This window comes from Tribolium castaneum, chromosome 1 (assembly GCF_031307605.1).
Source record: "Tribolium castaneum strain GA2 chromosome 1, icTriCast1.1, whole genome shotgun sequence".
NCBI lineage: Eukaryota > Metazoa > Arthropoda > Insecta > Coleoptera > Tenebrionidae > Tribolium > Tribolium castaneum.
This window is the reverse complement of record NC_087394.1, coordinates 13,294,859-13,314,394: the sequence shown is the minus strand read 5'-3', so window position 1 is coordinate 13,314,394 and position 19,536 is coordinate 13,294,859. Positions and strand designations below refer to the sequence as shown.

The 19,536-nt window shown below is 29.6% G+C and overlaps 1 protein-coding gene and 1 long non-coding RNA gene across 2 annotated transcripts in view; one reads left to right on the top strand and one right to left on the bottom strand.

Annotated features, from left to right (window-relative positions):
* The window catches only part of LOC135265282 (uncharacterized), a 362,501-nt gene that overhangs the window by 56,307 nt on the left and 286,658 nt on the right, over positions 1-19,536 (top strand). The gene's annotated exons all lie outside the window — the stretch shown is intronic.
* LOC655042 (glucose dehydrogenase [FAD, quinone]) lies at positions 6,868-15,605 on the bottom strand. Its single transcript, XM_008193137.3, has 3 exons — positions 15,388-15,605; positions 14,787-15,002; positions 6,868-8,852 (listed from the first exon to the last, which is right to left on the bottom strand). Exons 1-3 carry the CDS (start codon positions 15,563-15,565, stop codon positions 7,354-7,356), a joined length of 1,893 nt encoding a protein of 630 aa, XP_008191359.1. The 5' UTR covers positions 15,566-15,605; the 3' UTR covers positions 6,868-7,353.

Below are 19,536 nucleotides of genomic sequence, written 5' to 3'. Positions count from 1 at the left end.
AATTTGTTCAAATGGAATGTCCCAATTTTTATTTTACTAGAAGGGGGAGAATTTTTTTGCATTGATTTGTATTAGCATTCCCTATACCTATCTGTGATAATTTTCAAGTTATGTTGGTTTTTTTAACATTGTAGAAAAGTTCTTACCACAGCTATCTTTGCACAAACGACAAACTACGTTCAAAACTGTGTTGTCCGTCCTGTGAAAACAAAATTATTCATTGAATTCATTGAATGTTGATTTAAAAAAACTTTATTTTTTCACATTTTTTTTGTCGTTTCCATGGCAACGTATGAGAAAGACTTATGGCTAATGAATTTCTCAATCCCAACAAAAAGTTATTGTAGCTTGAAAACTATTAAACATAAGTATAGGGAATATTAATACAGATCGATGCAGAATTAAATTCTCTACTATATAGTGAAATAAAACTTGTGACATTTTATATAAAAAAATGAGTTATGGGTGCTTAGAGTCCTACAAACTTAACTTTAAAAATTTGGGGTTTGCTATCTTTTTTTGAAAAATTTGAAAGCACCAAGGGATAAAGATCTAAACTTTTTTTTTTCAAATGAGCTGAAAAATATTTTTAAATTTTTAAAAATGGCAAAGTTATCAATTTTTGAACTGGAAGGTGCAAATCTAAAAAAAAAAATTTAAAACCCTAAATATTTCATAAACGAATAAATTTAGGTTGAGGCTTATGAAAACTACCTTAAAACGATTATGGCAATCCAAAAACGCATTAAAAAATATAGCTTTTTATTTAAAATAAGGAAGTTGATAGCGACTTCCGGCATAACCGGAAGTGTCAAAATCTTGAAAGTATTTTCATTGAACAGGTCCTAAAAGATTATGGTTGTATACAAATTTTCAGATGACTAACATAACTAGAACTCCCAAAACTTCTAATGTGGGGTTTAGACGGAACACTCTGTATTTGGACACATTTAAATAAAATTGTGACTTTCGTAATTTTAATGAAACATTAAAACATTTTACATTGACCAAATTCGTCAAAAATAAATGGAAATTTTTTAACAATGAGTTAAATTAAAGAAGTATACAGCGTGCTCAAAAACTGGCGCACCAACTCAATGGTGTGTGGTAGAGAAGTGGTTACATATAATGGTAAAAATAGTAAAAAAATTCTTTGTATTAAAGTTATTGATAAATAACTAATTTTAGGTAAATGATATGTGGCAACGTTGTCTAACATTCATGATCGCAATAGAATTTGAGCAACAATAAAAATAAATTATTTTTGAAACGGTTTCCTAGGAAATAATTCCCAGTGTTGGCACATCTACACATTGTGATTTTTTTGATAAATTTTACTTTTTTAAATTAAAAAAACTGCTAAAATCTGATAGTAAATTTTAAAATAATTATTCATCGTTTTGTTACGGAACGATTACCTGGTATAAAACATGAAAATATAAAAAAATAATGAAAACTAAAGAAGTTAACACAATAAGTTTGTAGCTCCAGATTTTTTAAAATATGACTAGGAATTTTTTCAACATTTTTCCCATAATCTGCACTTGCTTCTCAATAACGTACCACTGAGTTGGTGCGCCAGTTTTTGAGCACCCTGTAGAATGTAATTACGTTGTAAAAAAATCAGACATCTGTAATTTGTAAATATTTAAGTTGTGGAGTAACATTTTAATAATTTTAAGGGAACTAAGGGATGTAAGAAAATAAAAAAATCTTGTAAATGAGAGTTGCTTTTTGTCTATCTCGAAAATTGGTTTATTGGGTGAAGTTGTGAAATGTGTTAAAATAAGAATAAAGACTTATTACATAAATCGAAAAGTAATTGAGATTATGTTCTATTAATGTCAATATTTATGCAGCTTTTTGTGATTAATGTAAAGTACCAAACGAGTGTTATTATTTATTAACACCGGGTAATTGCTAAACTAGTTACTTCACTTCGTATGAATTTTTTTGTAAAAGTTTGTAATATGGGTAGATACATACATTAAAAACTCACTCTTAATTAAATGAAAAGTTACAAATTAAATATGCACACAAATTACAAAAAATCTAGTTTAACTGTCTGTAGTATTAATCACAATAAAAACTTGTAGCTCAGAAACTAAACGTTGCAAAAATTACGAGTACCTTTATTGTTAAAGAAATATTTAATCTTTTTCATGCTTTTTGTCACTATTTCCTCATAGAAGTAGGTAATACAAATAAAAATCCAGAAATGCCCATTTTGGTGCTTAATTAGTGCACACATTTTATAGTACGTTTGAAAATTAAGTTAACATTATTCCGTATTATTCAGACGTATACCAGTTTGCAAGGCTGCTAGACGTTTATGAGATCAGTAACTTACAGAGTTTTTAAGGCGCTTGGAATAAGTGCATGCACAAGATAAGAATGCTGTCCAAGTGAAAGGGAAAGTTGAAGAAAAAACTGTAAATAAACGATAAAATAGCAAGAGTTTGGTTCGGGAATTGTTTGAAATGTCGATCATTATTTGTAATAAGACCTAGATATGCAAATTTGGGCTCACTATAAATGGTTTAGGCAATTCATTCAGGAACTAAGAATAAAGACAAGTAGTTTTTACGCACAACATTGAAAGTTTTTCTCAATTTATAAAAAATGTTGTGGTATGTACAAGATAAAGAGAGTAAGTTATTTTTGGCCTGAGAATACTTCTCTTTTGACAATATTTTTTTTTATTTGAAACAGTGGAGCTTTTTGGTTCAAATTTTTCCAGCTGGGTTAATTTTAACGTGGAAATCAACTGATTCTGACTTATTTCTACTTAAAAAAACTCAGTTGTGACGTTTTTAGTGGGGCAATAGAAATAGCACGAGGTATACGAATAGATCTGTTTGTCGCTAAACCACGTTAAACCATGAACTAGAGTTTCTATAAATCTGTAATACCAATCGACCGCAGATACGCGGCGGTTTCCTTTGTTGTAACAAAATGTAATAAGTGCAAAAAATATTTCAGTTTTTACGTGTATTATTTTTACGGTTCTTGAACATCGATACATGCCAACACGTGTAATGAAAAATCGGAGCAATAAATATTTTGAGCAGATTTCTAATTTAGTGCAAAAGAAATGAGCAATTTTTATTACAAGTACTATAACGTAAAACGACATTTTCTACCAACTTGTCTTAAATTACTACTCAAAAGTATTGTTATCTTTTGAGCCGGATTTGAATAAAACAGGGTGGAGAAATTATTATACAGGGTGCTCAAAAACTGGCGCACCAACTCAGTGGTACGCTGTGGAGATGCATGTGTAGATCACGGAAAAAATCTTGAAAACATTCCTAAAGTCATATTTTGAAAAATATGGAGCTACAAACTTATTTTGTAAACTTCTTCAGTTTTCATTATTTTTTAATGGTTTTATGTTTCACACTAAGTTATAGTTCCCTAACACAACAATGAATAATAATAATTGAATAATTTATTTATTTTTTTATTAATAATTAATAATAATAATAATTGAATAATTTGAAATTTCCTATCAGACTTTAGCAGATTTTTTAATTTAAAAAAATAATATTCATCAAAAAAATCACAATTTGTAGATGTGTCAACACTGGGAATTATTTCCGAGGAAACCGTTTCAAATATAATATATTTTTATTGTTGATCAAGTTCTATTGCGATCATGACTATTAGACAACGTTGCCACATATCATTTAACTAAAATTCATTATTTATCAATAACTTTAATACAAAATTTTTTTTTACTATTTTTACCTTTATATGTAAGCAATTCTCTACCACATTCCAATGAGTTGGTGCGCCGGTTTTTGAGCACCCGGTATAAAGAAGGAAATCAATATCACTATCACTATTATTGTTACCACTATAAAATCTATATGTTTATCGAGAAATACAAGCCTGATAATCCTCATTTTTTGATAAATGGTACAAATAATTTACTACAAATTGTACTTATTATTATTAATTAATTCCTCGTGAATCACCGTGTACAAACATAAATAGAGTGAGCGGAAAAAATATGGTGTAATAATAATAATAATAATAATAATAATAATAATAATAATAATAATAATAATAATAATAATAATAATGCTTGAATAGGTCAATTTTCTTTTTAAACAATACTCAATACTCAACTTGATTTAAAAATTTTCACATTTTGTGTCTTATGTAATGACGTCATCGTTTTTTTATGGACACTTTAATTTTTTTAATTCCTTCGATATATTAAGGTGTGATTTATTATTAGAGAATGCATACAAGCTTACTCGTATTTTTGGATAGACGATTTATTGTCGGCGTTTCGTCAACTTTTTTGGGGCTTCTTCAGGACAATAACTAGTAGTGTAGTGTAACGGGGAACCATTTTGTTAAGTGTTAAATCATAAACTAAAAAAATATGCTTGTCTGCATTCATAATATTCATAATACGTTTTAATTTATCCTAATACAATACTTCAAAAAATTAATATACTGATACTTGTTGTCAGTGACATGGAGGTGTTGTCAAGACAGTTTTTTATCATCACTAACAACATATCCTATTGCAACTCGTAAATAAGTTATTATTGGTGTGGTGACGTTATTGAATAAAACAAAATTATGTTACATAACAAAGTTATGTAAACAAAATCTGACAAAAAATAAAAAATGTAATAACAACAGAAAAAAAACAGTTTCATCCACTACGAACTATATGATAATGAACATACAGGATGTTTCGTCTAAACCCCACATTAAAAGTATTGGGAGTTCTAGCAATGATAATCATCTGAAAATTTGTATACAACCATAATCTCTTAGGACCTGCTCAATGATGTCAAGATGTTGACACTTCCGATTATACCAGAAGTCGTTATCAACTTCCTTATTTTAAATGGAAAGCTATATTTTTTAATATATTTTTGAATTACCATAGTCATTTTAATGTAATTGTCAAATTTAGCCATTTACGAAATATTTATGGTTTTTAATTTTTTTTTGGATTTGCATTTTCCAATTCCAAAATCGATAACTCTGCCATTTTTAAAAATTTGGAAATATTTTTTAGCTCATTTGAAAGAGGGAGCCTAGATCTTTCCTTTGATACTTTAAAATTTCTAAAAAAGAACAACAAATCCCAAATGTTTAAAGTTAATTTTTCACAACTTTAAGTAATTATTATCTTTATCTGTAAGTAAAAAGTTACCAAAAAATTAGGGGAAATACCTTTTGAACGTACAGTCATGTGTGTAAAATGCATTTTTTTATTTAATTAGAAATCGCTTTTTTTTAGGTGCGGGATAAGGTTGTCCTACCTGGTATATCCGTGAACAAATCTCTATTGTATGGTCTGGAAATTCTTGTACATTATTATATTACCAAGGAAGTCTGGACAAATATTTTTAGTATCTTCTAAATTTTGTGGTCTGTTATTTTGAAATAAAAATGTACGTAAATTTAAAACGCACAATTATCCAATTCTTACGCCACAAAAAATACCTTCTTAAATAAATAATGAATAATAATAATTAATTAATTAATTAATTAATAATTAATAATAATAATAATAATAATAAATAAATAAATAAATAATACCAGTATTTAAAATTGGAAACTTACATCTATGTTTTTTTGGGGAAATAACAAAATTGTATGTTTGCTTTTCTGTCAGCAAGTACCTATTAAAATTTACGTTGTGTTTTAACTCCCCGACTGCAACTCTCCAACAAATTGTTAAAGCACTATCGTAAAGCCCATATTTTTTTCTTCTCTTAAGCTGAAGCTGATTTACTGTTTTATTATTATTCTTGGTTTTCGTGTAGTGAATTTAAACTTTAGGACTTTAAGCAATTTATTTCTTTTCCACGAAATTTCGCATATTGTCCAATAGTTATGTCGTCGAGTATAAAACAGTTTCCCATTATTAGAAGGAGCTTTTAATCTAAATACACCAAAAGCTTTTTTAGTAAATCTCGGTAAGCTAAGGGTAGCACAAAGATAATGGTTTAACATGGGTCAAGCATTCTATAACAAAAAAAAGGTGCTCCAAAACCCGCTGCATGAACTCCAATATTATGTGCTGGACAAATACTTACAGAGAAAGTTAAAAATAAATAAAAAAATCTGTTTATTGAAGTAATTAATAAATAACGAATTTTAATATACATGATACAACATTGTCAAACAATCGTAATCGCAATAGGTCTGTTGGCACATCTATAAGTTTAATTTTTTTGATAAATTTTAATTTTTTATATTAAAAAACTGCTAAAGGCTAAAGGCTGATAAGTAATAAATAAAATAATTTTAGTTATTCAGCATTGTGTTAATTTACTGTAAAACATAAAATAAAAAAAAAATAATGGAAATCGAAGAAAAGAAGTGTGTGTAGCTCCAGATTTTTTAAAATATGAGTAGGAATTTTTGAAGATTTTGCTTCTAATCTGTACATGCTTCTCATCAGCGTAGGTATACAACCACTGACTTGATGCACTAGTTTTTAAGCGCCCGGTAGGTAAATTGTTATCCTTTATTGCTTTAAACAAACAAAAATGAATTAGTAATGAAAGTTTTCTTGTTGTACAATTCATATAAAGACATTTTACCTATCAGTCCTATCACTAATGCAGTTTGGAAATTTGCACATAAGAATAAGATTTATTATTTATTACTTACGAAAGAATAATTATCGATAACTTCATTCTCAAGTCTTTTCTTCAGTTTAATTCAATCAGATAATTAATGCGCGTTGTGAATATTATGATACTTGTAATTATGCTATAAGTATGCAACTACTGTTATCTTGTTATCTATACGAATTCTTAACACGAGCAACATACGAGAACACTTTTCCAATGCAACGAAAAATGACATAAAAATAGGCATATATGTAAAATCTTTGAACTGTATTTTTGGGTAATTTTTTGGGCGGAGAAGCAATCAGTTTTATTACAATCTAATTAACTTATGGCTGAAATAGTTAATTTAACAAATTATTTGGTCTAAGATCTTACGAAAAATACTACAAACTTCGAAATCATAATGTAATTAGCGAAAGGCACTGCGCTATTAAATATAATAATAGAATAATCAGATCTCACGATTATCGGAATTGGACAATCCTACTATTCTATTGTTAAAAGAACATGTTCAGATATATAACTTTCCCTCCGTTTGCTGGAATGTGTTTATTCCTTGCTACACTTACCTTGCAAAGTTTAAAAAAATCAATTGCGGTTAACTTGTCCTTGTCTCAGTTTAGAAACTCTTAATCTACATGCATTACCTAATATGTGTATATGACATTAACACTTTAATCAAAAATTAAAAGACACCGATATTGTCAATACAATTAGTCACTCTTTGCCAATACAACTAATAAAAACCAAACGCTATTATGTCATTTTTATGATCACACTTAACCAAATCACCCAACTGCTCCCCAACCATCACAGTGGGCGCATTCGGATGCCCTGCCAGCGCAAAGGGAAACACACTTGCATCAGCCACTCGTAAATTTTTTATTCCAAAAACGCGCAATTTTGCGTCAACCACAGCCCCCTTTTTCGGGTCTTTGCCCATGGGACATGTGCCCAGAGGATGGTACAGGTTTATGGTCAGTTGGCGCAAAGCGCAGTACCAGTAGGGCTTGGACAAGTAGGGAAAGTGCTTGCAGGCCCTTAACGGCCCTCCTTGCAGGGTTGCGTTAATGGCCTTGAAGGGCCGCGTTTGTGTTAGTTTAAGGGCCAGTTGCACGCCCTCGTACAAAGTGTTAATGTCACGGTCTTCAGGATCTGATAAAAATCGCGAGTCGATCAAAGGGTACTCGAAGGGATTTTTGCTCTTGAGCCGAACTGTTCCAACAGATTGTGAGTGTAAATCGACCACGTAAAAAAGGAAAGTTTGGGGGATGTTTGCATACTTCCAGACGTCTTCGTACGTCTCGTCAGTTAAGCCGAAGCTTCTCTGTGATAGGTTGCTGGTAGCGTTAGCAGGAATGAACATGAGTTCTATTTCGGGAATTCCAGTGCCTTTGGTGTAGCTTGATTCGTAAAAACCCACTCCTTGGTTGCTTCCAGGGATTGTTAAAGGACCAACACCTTCCAGGTATTGTAGGACATAGTCCTTCAAAGGCCTGACAGGTTCGGTGTAGTTTGTCCCAAAATTTAGGCCGAAAAATGTGGGGTTGTCACGAAGTGTGCTTCCAACTTCTAAGTCCTTTATCACTTCAATTCCCACGTCTTGGAGGTGTTTCTTCGGCCCAACGCCCGATAACATGAGGATTTGTGGCGATCCAAACGCTCCGGCACACAAAATCACCTCTTTTTTCGCTTCAACGTAATAATATTTCCCGTCGTGTGTAAACTCGACTCCGGTTGCACTTTTGGTCTCTTTGTTAATCACAATTCTGGTGACGTAACTTCCGGTTAGGACTTTGAGGTTTGGGCGATTTAAGACAGGGTGTATGAAGGCTTTTCCGCCGTCGAAACGCCGTCCGTTGTGTGTGTTGAGTTGCGAAGCCGAAGCGCCTAATTTATTGGCGTTGTAGTCAACAACTCCCAGGCCGAGCTCTTGGTTTGCGGCGAGGAAGGCGTTCAGTTGGGGGCTTCTGTAGATGTAGTTTTCGACGCGTAAGTAACCACCAGTTCCGTGGTATTGGGGTTCGTAAGGTACTTCGTAATCTCTATAAACAAAATCTTCTGATTTTTTAAAGTACTTGAGTACTTTATTATACGACCAGCGTTTGCTTCCGACTACTTCGCCCCATTTGTCGAAGTCGGTTTTGTGACCTCTGGAGTATACTAAGCCGTTGATTAGGGTTGAGCCACCGATGCCTTTGCCTCGGGGATAGAGGCATACGTGGTTTTCCAAACCTGGGGATAAGTATGTTTTGATAAAATCGTGCTAAACGGGCCGCCAGCAGCCACAGAAATTATACCTCAACACATTGTTTGGGGCGAATTTATGGCCATACAAGGTGATTCATTTAGGGCCTACATTAGAAAAATTTCAACTTCAATAAAGCTAGAGCTTTAAAATTTTGTATACGATTTAAATCGAGAATTCTGAGTTTAAATAAATTATTTTCAAAATTGCTGAGCTTCCGGAAGTACAAAAAATTGGCAACAAGCTAGAAATTTTGAATAGTAACTACACATTTTTATTGCATATTTGAATTTATCTTCTCAAGCTGAGTAAAATTTACCAAAGTTGTTGGTATTTATCTGTCATAGTTTTTGCCATATGTAATTTATTGTTAAAATTTTCATTTGCAAGGGTTTATCTACGATATTACAGCTCGTGAACCCTTTGCGATAAGTGAATGTTTTTTTGCATTCGCTAACTGAAGGTTTGAGGAGTCTCCGAGAATTTTCAAAGTTGTCAACTGTCAAAATTCATAGCTAGTATGATTTTTTTAAATGGTTTTCAAAAAACTGCTATAACTTAGTTTTTTCAAATGGAGTGACCCTATTTTCTTAACGGCAATCGATAGAACACCGATATTTATGGTGACTTTTGTCAATACGTCCTATACCCATCTCTTACAGTTTGTGAAAAAAGTCACAAAAAACGTAATTTTCATTGTTATTTAAGTAGACTTTACATTTTAGTCAACAATTGTCACACGTCAAAAAGAATTCTTAAATACAATTCGGAAATAAAATTAACTAGACGCCCTCTGGTGATGACTTTTGAACTTTGTCGAAAACAGTAACGAAATTTTCGTAATTCCACATTTAATTGACATCTAATGAATTGTTTAACAATTTTCCGTGTATAGTGTTAATTGCTTACATTGGAGAGAATCACTTTAAAAGTAAGTGGTGGTAAATACTAGCTTTGACTTTGGTTCTGCGGTTTTTCGTGGTATAAAGTGTTTGTTGTTGGCATTTGAAAGTGGATAAAAAGTGAAAAAGATTTAAATTTTCATTACAAAGTGTTATCAAACAGTTGTCTAAGTAAAGACTATAGTAATGGATCACAGCGAACACAAAGTTGGGCTCAAGAAATCAGTAAATTAGTGAAGTTTGTGAATTTTAGGTTAAAATTTTTCCACTGATAAAATCATGAAATACTTCGATAAATCAACAAAACTACAATTAAGATTAACAACTGCTAATACACTTAAACGTAAATTATGCCAAAAGGTAGGCTTTTCAATGTCTTTGTAATAATTTTCCAATAAAGAAAGTGAACCAAAAAGTCATCGTTATTCGTGTCAACATTCGTTTCTTCCACCAAAGATACAATAATCATTCCGCATAAGCAATGTAATAATTGTGAAGCCTCAAAATTCGTACAACGCTCAAAATATCAGAATAAACATTTTCCCGCCATTTATGGTTACTGTTTTCGACCTAACTCAGTGGCGCCCCCAACGGTAATTTTACTTTCAAATTAGTTCTTGATCTGGATAGAGCTACGAAGGGTCAGAGTTTAAGATTTGCCTTATGTGAATCACTTTTTCTTCCTTCGGAGATGCTTTTAGTTTAATTTTTTCTACATTTGGAAATTAGTACTTCGTTTTTCAATACTACCTACATTATTTTAGAACTGCTTGTACGGACTGTTTATAAAAGAGTGTAGGATTTCCGGTGGTTCCGGAATTTGAATTTGCCGCATTTAATTATTTTATTTTTATGAAATTTCTGAATAGTACCAATTTCTATCTACTCAGGCAACCAGTAAAACCAAATCTTTAATTTCTATCATTGTTTGTTTTTTCTGGAAAGAAGCTGTAAAGTTTTAATACCTACTACGATCCTACATTCATTTATAGACAGATTGTATTTTTTTTCCTTAAAAATTTGTTTCTATTTGTCGAGAAACATTAGACTTCTTGCAAGAATCGAAATTAATGATTGGCTTGTTGGTTATTTTTTCCCAATTTGCTGTAGTCCTACAAAGTGAAAAAGTGAGTTTAAAGTAACGCATAAAATTCGTAATTTTTTTATTTTGCAAAAATAAAAAATGCAAAAACAGGAAGCATTTTAGTTGTGCTTAATTTTTTCAGTCAGACACCTCAAAGAATAAAAAAAAATAATTTGTGCTGACGTGTCCTTTAACTGAAATAGTGAATTCTATTCTGAAATATTTTTGTTAATAGATAATATTTGAAATATTATGAAACTAACATAACAGAACACTTGGTGTATTGTTAGTTGCGGGCTTGAACAATGTTGTCAAGCGTTTGGTGTCTTTATGACTGAAAAACTAGTGGAAACTCGGGATAAAATGTATTATAATTGAGTATTACCATTTAGAATATTATTATTTCACACTTCACCTTGATTAATTATCACAATCGGCCGTTTAATTTAAGTTAAAAAACGATAAAGTCTACTCGAATTATAAATTCAACGCTCTAATTTACTTAAATTCTAGTACACTTGATATAAAAATAATACTCTAAGTGAAAATAGAAGGGCTAGATCTAGTTAAGAAGACTAGATGAAAAAATTAATCTCTAGATAAAATTTGTAAACGTTATTAAAAACAGTAAGTACTTCCAAATATTTTATTTTGGATATTAGTAAACTTTTAGGTAAATAATTGCCATTTTCTAACTAATACAAATATTGCAAATTCTAGGTAAAATAAGTGAAATCCTAGGTAATAGATTTGTGGTCAAAAAAATGGAACAATTTTTTTTCGCTGGTATAATATGTTCTCTAAGGCATGATTCACATGATTATAAATTAAATATTTGAGGAAATATATCCTGCTCTTGGTTAAAATGGTTAAAATCTTTTCTTCGTCCAATCTCAGAATTTCTATTTACCTATTGTTGCTTATTGTTTCTATTTTTTCCAAAAATCAGAATGTTGTAGAGAGAGCAAAGTGCCTGATTGTTCTCAGCTTTAGAAATTATTTCCTCTTTAACCAAATTGCTAATGTGGACCATAATCGTTTTGATTACTTTGTTCTTTTTTAAATATATAATTATAAAGCTTGAAAAGTCTTCACCGGCATTTTAAATTTTTATTTTATTTGTTCTTACATTGAATATAACATTAGTATGTTATTTTTTTACAAGGATTTTTGTCTTTTAAACTTACGTTTATTAGCGTCAAAACAACTTATTAAAGCAATTGCTTATATATTGGCTGTTTCAAAACTATAAAAACGCTAACGTCGCATTTTCTCTCAAAATTAGCTCTCAATATTATTAATCCCAATAATATTTTGACGAATATGCCACTTTGACGACATTTACAATTAAATTAAGCGGCACATTATATTCAAATTTCATAGGTGACTTGAACAATCATTTCTGAACAGTGTTTATAAAAAAACAAGATACTTAATATTTAAAAAAATTTAAATAAATTATTACTTTTGTATCTTTTGTTTTAACATTTTTTTTTATTTTGGCTCCTCGTATCTGACTTGCATTGTAATAAGAAATGATCAGCATAGAGCATCATCGTTTAAAATTGTGTAGTTTTTGCAGTGTTTTGAAATATCAAAGTTGTAGTTTTTTAATTTTTGTTCTTTAGCATTCTCGCAATAAACAATATGAATGCTGGAAGGTTGTACTTTTTGTATTTAAAAATATAATGCAATGTGTTTCGGGTACATTTTTATAGGGCTCATCAATAACCTGTATTTATTTGTATTTGCAAATATCTTAACAATTATTCAATAGCTGTTTTTTCTAAAACATTATTCTGTAAAATGATAGTCCTATGGCTGAATAAGTTTGCATTCACAGAATTCTGTGAATGCAAACTTATTCATAAATTCTGAAATTCTTATGAGATTTGACAAAAATATAAAATAAATCACATTTTTTTAGTTTTGAGTAAATCAATTTTTGAGTTATTTAGGGTTGTCCGATGAAAGTTTGTGTAATAAATAGTAATGTACAAATGTAACGTAATGTAATAAGTAGTAGATTAAAAATAAAAATAAGGACCATTAAAAATACCTACCCCATAGTAAATGTTCTATTCTAACAAAATTTGCAAAAATTACGCAAATAAACTTGTTTATTTTAACGGACGAGACGTTTTATTCAACTTTCTTTACATGCATTTTAAATTTCTATTTTATTTGTTCTTACACTGAATAAAACATTAGTACCCTCACTGTTATAAACTACGCTGAAATGAATAGGATTATTGTAATTAGTTTAACTATAAGTTAAAATTAAGTTTTTATTTGTTATTTAAGTAATAAATTCCATTCTGCAACCATTAAGAAAAAATATACCTAATGTATAAAACAAATTAAATCAGCGTACGCTTTTTTAACAATATCCCTATTCATTTGTGCGCAGTTTATTTTTTATAAGGATTTTTGCCTTTTAAACTTTTATTGGCGTCAAAATAACCTATTGAAGCAATTGTTTATTTAGTAGCGGTTTAAAAATTTTAGTCCGCAAGTGGATTCTTTACTGGAACACCCTATATATTTTTGCATTATTAGATTCAACACAAAAATGTACTGTAACTTTGTATAAATTGTTATAGGTCAATCACTTTTCGTTTTGGAATTATTCAACTTTTCGTTATAAAAAAGACCAATTTTTGAAAAATCACTAGGAAAGTTGCCAATAATTATTTTCCGACAAATTTGTCATAGAAAAACTCGGAATGCCTTGCAGTTTTACACAAAAAAACGACATTTATTTGAAACACGCAGATAATGAACAGGGTGTGCCAAAACGCAAAAAATTAAATAACTCTTTTTTTTTTAAATACACCATGCATTTTTTACACGTATCGATAGCATTTTGCATAAGCTTTCTAAGGGTATAGGGTTTGCATGCAAATTTACAACAATTTTCAAGATTTTTCAAAAAAAAATATTACAAGAAAATTTAGTATCTTAGAATCTGATAAGTTAAATGGTTATTTAATTTTTGATATGTACTAATGTGACTAATTTTATTACTAATTTAATTATTACTTGATACATACATGAATTTTATTCATCAAGAATTAATAATAAAATAAAGAAAAAAAGAAAAAAAATTAACACTTCAAGAAATTTGTAATTTGCTATACAAACAGCATATAATTAGAAAGTTTATAAAAAATGCTATCGACACATGAAAAGAAATACATGGTGTTCCATTTGAAAAAAATGAGTTATTCAACTTTTTGCGTTTAGGCACGTGTACATTACCTGCGTGTTTCAAGTAAAAGCCCACTGTTGCCAAAACTACAGGATATTCTGACTTTTTCTGTTGCAAGTTTATCGGAAAATATTTATAGCTGATGCGACATCTGAGTGATTTTTCAAAAATTGTTTTTTTAACGAAAAGGGATAGGCCCATAATAGTTTATATAAAGTTACATTATTTTATTTGCGTAGAATCTAATTTTGCAAAAATATATAGCGTGTTCCATTTAAAAAAATTAACTTTTGTTCACCACTCTGTACACAACACCCTGTGTATAATAAAAATATTTTTAGTTTGTGGACTTTAAGTCGATTTATCGGATAGTAAAAACGGCATGGCAATATTTCAAATAATAAAAAAGTTTTAAACCGATTACGCACCTTTGGGTCACCTGTATATGCCGATATAAAAACTATAATGGTAATAAAATTTATTCATGAAAAGGCACGTGTTATTAGAGTGGCAAACTTCCTCCTTTTTTAGCGCCACTCACAGTCGTACAACTTTGAAAGAATTGGAGTAATTACTATTTTAATTTCTTATGAATATTACAACACAAATAAAATTGTAGTCATTACGAGCATTATTAAATTAATTATTTCAATTAAAAATTGTAAATAAATATTTATTAATTACATCACTGCGGATTAATTGTTAATGAGTTTTTTATACCAACCTAAGCACGCCGTTGTCTGCGGAGTACTGTTATAGCCCCAGTTAAAATGACTGAATTGTATCGGAAAATACATGTTGGGAATGTCGGAAAAATCGTTTCCATATCCTCCAGCTTCAAGCACAAGGATATTCCAATTAGCCACTTCACTCAAGCGATTCGCCACAACTGTTCCTCCAGCTCCGGCCCCAATTACCACAAAATCGAAAGTTCCGAACTCTAATGACACATCAGATTGCCAAAAATACAAAGTGTTTTTAAATGATTCTCATCTAGTTAACTGTGAAATTGGTTTACATGTAAAAAAAAATTGTGCCGCTCTGCTCACTTGAGTTCTCTGTCAATAAATGTCAAAACTGTCAGTTGTGAAATTTACCAATTGTCAATTAATTAATTTTAAAAATTTCGTTAAAATGCAAGACTGTGAAAAAACACTTATATTGTCAGAGCTTATTTCTGAATTGAAGAATGGTAATAGTGGGTGTCTAAATGCCTGTCATTAATTCTATAAAGCGGCATTTCTGATTTTCCATGGGAAATTCACAGACGACTAGATGAGAACTATTTAAAAACACATTGTACAAGAAATGGTCACTTTACTTACTTTGCTGTCTATCTTTCGTATAGTATTCGTACGCATTTTTGGGTAATTGGTATGTCATTGCGTTTTCATTCGCTTTTGAGATTAATCGCACAAAGTAGTCGATCTTTTGCTCACTTAGATATCCTTGGGCGTACACAAACATTACTGGCAAAACCACGCGCAAAATTTTCAGATTCATGGTTACGGTTGTGGTTAAAAATGAATGAAAGTGATCGAGCACTGTATATATACCGGGTCTAATTATTTGACGATAAAAAAATGCGTTAAAAATTTCTAATAATTATTCATGCTTTATTAAGTAATACACTCAACAATACCGAAAATGCAACTTTGTCACGTCCTGAAGCTTATCGAGGCGCCCGTTCTTAGGAAGAAGAAATGTGCAATAAACTACAATGCCATTTAGTGAACAGAATTATTTAAAACAATTGGAGTTTGGATTTTTTTACCAAAAAATGTCAAAAAAAATATTTTTCAGTTTGTTATCAGTCATACAGTTTGCTCACTGGAATTCACAGAAAAGCAATAAAACAACAAGTATAAAATTTAATTATTGTTTTAGGTGTAAATCTTTAAACAATAAATAAAATAATTTTTAATGGTCTTATCAAAAGTCCCTTCCAAAAAAATCGAAAAATGTCAAAAAACATTTTTTACTTTATTGTTAGTCATACAGTTTGCTCACTGGAATTCACAGAAAAGCCATAAAACAACAAAAAGAATGATAAAACACGTGTAAAATTTAATTATTGTTTTTAGGTGTAAACCTTTAAACAGTAAATAAAATAATTTTTATTGGTCTTATCAAAAGTCTTATCTTCAACATCTTTTAATTTTTTTTAACTTATAATATCTTCAATTTAATTTAATACAGAGTACTCTAAAAAGTTGAACCAACTGTAACTTTTAAGCGAAGAATGAAATATTTATACAGGCAGCTGTTCCAACGAACCGAAAAAGCCCCATAATTTATTTTTTATTTATATTTTATAATTTATTGTTAGAGCTATTGACTTTTTGTTTTTTTTAAATCATATCTGCGTTTTTGCTGTATATTTATATAATAATGAGGTATACATACAGCATGTCAGCTTTTAATACTGATGATTTTAATCTCATTTAATTTAATTGGTCGATTCTGCTTAGTTTTTAAAATAATTAGATTTTTTGACACAAACAAGGTCTTTAAAAAAATTATTATTTATTACACAAAAACGAAAAATCGTTGAAAAGTAGGATTTTCACCACTTTAAAAAGAAATGTTTATACTTAAATCTGTTTTAATTTGTTTAACGCTTTGCAATTAGAAACAGAAAAATTAAGATGTTTGTTAAACTCCTATTGTTTGTTTTTGTGCCTCAAAGATTATAAAATTGTCTATTTAAAAACATAAAGTTTCAAATGCCTAAAGTTAATTACAGAAAAGAGATCTAACTTTAAAAGTTACTTTTAGCAATAATCATCAGCATTGTTGTTACCATAGTAAACCATACCATAACCATAGCAACTCCACCATAGACCATTTATTAGAGTGTTTACAGGAATTTAAAAATTTGCCATAAATATTAAAATTTTAGTTATTTTACTGTAATAAATGATGAATAATGGCCTAAGGGTAGCGTTAAAATTATTATTAGCTGAAAATTTTTCGACTACTGAAACAATATTATAGTTAATAGTTTTTTTAATGTTTAAAGTTAAATATCTTTTCAGTAACCAACAAAAGACATACTTGAAAATAATTTTAGGTGAATATGGGGGTTAGTATGTGCGGCTTATTTTTCTGAAATTTAAAGATCAATAATGGACTTATTCACATCGCTGGGACACCCTGTATATTTTTTAATGTTTACCTACCGAATATACAAGGTGACTCTGTTAAATGGATTTTTTACTCAAAAACTAGTAGTTCCACATGAATTTGCTATAAAAAACTTAATTTTTTTCTGTTTGCATGTTAATTTTTGCATTTTTGTTTTTACTTATAATACTTATAAATAATTGAAATTTTATTCATTCTGTTTTCATTCCAACATAAACGATGCTTAAATATTGTTTAATCGTACTATTTGAACTTCAAATTTTTATTTAATTAATTATTTTTTGGGCTTGTTTTTTTCAAATTTTTGCACAGAAAACTAAATTAAGGCATTTTTTATTTTAGAATCAGATAGGAGATAAAAATGAATTATAAAATTTTTACTTTTAATTTTGATAATGGTCGTTTATGGGTAAAACTTTGTATCTTACTATAGTACAACCTTGATAATGCGAACCAATTGGAAGGATGACATATTTGGATTACCATAAGATTATTTATGATATTACAAAAACTACAGTGTTTTGTTTAATTTTCTTTAGGTTGATATAATTTGATCGTTAGAATTTGAATTTGAATTGTCATAATCATAAAAAATGAAGAGTCCTATTTAGAATGAATTAATAATTATTTAATTTAATTATAAATTTTTTTTCTGAAGGACATCATCCTTCTCTAAATATAAATTTAAATATAATTCGTATGAAAGAGGTTGTACTGTATTTTGTGCTATGCTTCAAGAAGTTGCTCGAACCAACAGGCGACATTTATATTCGCTTTTTTATTTTTTTGTTATTTAAATTCTTGTCATAATTAACTGGAAAGTATTTAAAAAAGAGTAGTCGAGGAAGACAATCAGATACTTTCTATTATATCATTTATAAATTATTGAGCGTTCGATTTTTATTACTTTAAGGAATCAGTAAATGTGTTATCAGAGCGCGACGGATTTATTCACAAACAGAATACTGTTCTTATTGATTTTGGTAAATTATTGAAAAACATTGTGATAGAAACGGTATGAAAGTGAATTTAAATTGGAGTCTAGACTTGCGTTTATAGATTTGTTAGACTTTCACTCATCGTGCGTAATAAATTCATTGTTTTTTTTGCAAATGCTACGTACAGTTTACGATTCAGAGTAATGGAGCAGGTCTTTCCCAAACGTGATGTTTCTTTGAACAATGAAATTTTATTTGACATTGGGAAAAACCGAAAAAAAATTGGGTTAATTGCGAATACTCTTTTAATTACACCTCTTTGAGTAAACATTAAAGCTTATTTCCGCTGTACAATGTAATGAGAAAATTTGGATCAAGACCATGCTTGACTTGTCATCATAAAAAGATGAAAAAACGCAAATCTTCTGTTAAGTAAATCTTAACTTTCAGATTGAAGGAAATCATTTTTGCAATAGCTGATGGAGGTCGGAACTAAACCGTGTAAATTATAGTTTTGAAAATGGGTACTTGAATGTGTCTTTTTGCAGCAATGAACGTAAAAGTATCGCAGATATTATTATGTTAATGAAGTTGTGAAATTAAAAGGTAAAGGTAGTTTAGCGACTGATTTGTTTAGACGGTGAAATAACTAAATTAATATTAATAAATAGACCAGAACTTTACTTCATCTTTAGGCTAATCATTTACCAAGAAAATTAAATTTGAGAAAGGAGATATTGTAATTGTAGTGCCTTCGTTTCGAAGAGAGGTACAACATTTTTTTAATTGTTGTTAACTTCCTTTAATAACTGAACAGTTTACCATTTAAAGCGCATTTTTAAATTCAGGAAAATATTCTCGGAACAGCTAATATCATTTCTAACACGGTTCAGGGTTCACAGTATATTAGTTAAAAATACTTTTTATTCTCGAATCAAAATGAGTTTAACTTATGCTAAATTTACCAAAGTTAAATAAAAATACAATAATGGACAAAGTGTACGACGACCTCATTTTTTACGTAACGCAATTTTTCTGAATAAATAATTACCTGTTTTTAATATTATCATAATTTATTATCGAAAGATAACTTAACTAAAGCGTTAAGCATTTTTGTTCCTACTTAAAATGTAGGTCTCAATAAAATTATTGATACTCATTATACATACAGGGTGCTCAGAAACTGGCACACCAACTCAGTGGTACGTTGTTGAGAAGTATGTGTAGATTACGGGAAAAATCTTGAAAAGATTCCTAAAGTCGTATTTAAAAAAATCTGTAGCTATAAACTTATTTTGTTAACTTCCTCAGTTTTTATTATTCTTTAATGTTTTTATGTTTCACACCTAGTAATCGTTCCCTAAAAAAACGATGAATAATTATTTTTAA

What these genes read in the sequence shown, in the direction of transcription:
- LOC655042 (XM_008193137.3), bottom strand. Translation starts at nt 15,565, where the DNA reads ATGAATCTGAAAATTTTGCGCGTGGTTTTGCCAGTAATGTTTGTGTAC. An exon ending in TACGAAAGATAGACAGCAAA is followed by an intron (nt 15,003 to 15,387) that starts GTAAGTAAAGTG and finishes ATGTGTCATTAG; the next exon opens with AGTTCGGAACTTTCGATTTT. An exon ending in GCAGACAACGGCGTGCTTAG is followed by an intron (nt 8,853 to 14,786) that starts GTTGGTATAAAA and finishes ACTTATCCCCAG; the next exon opens with GTTTGGAAAACCACGTATGC.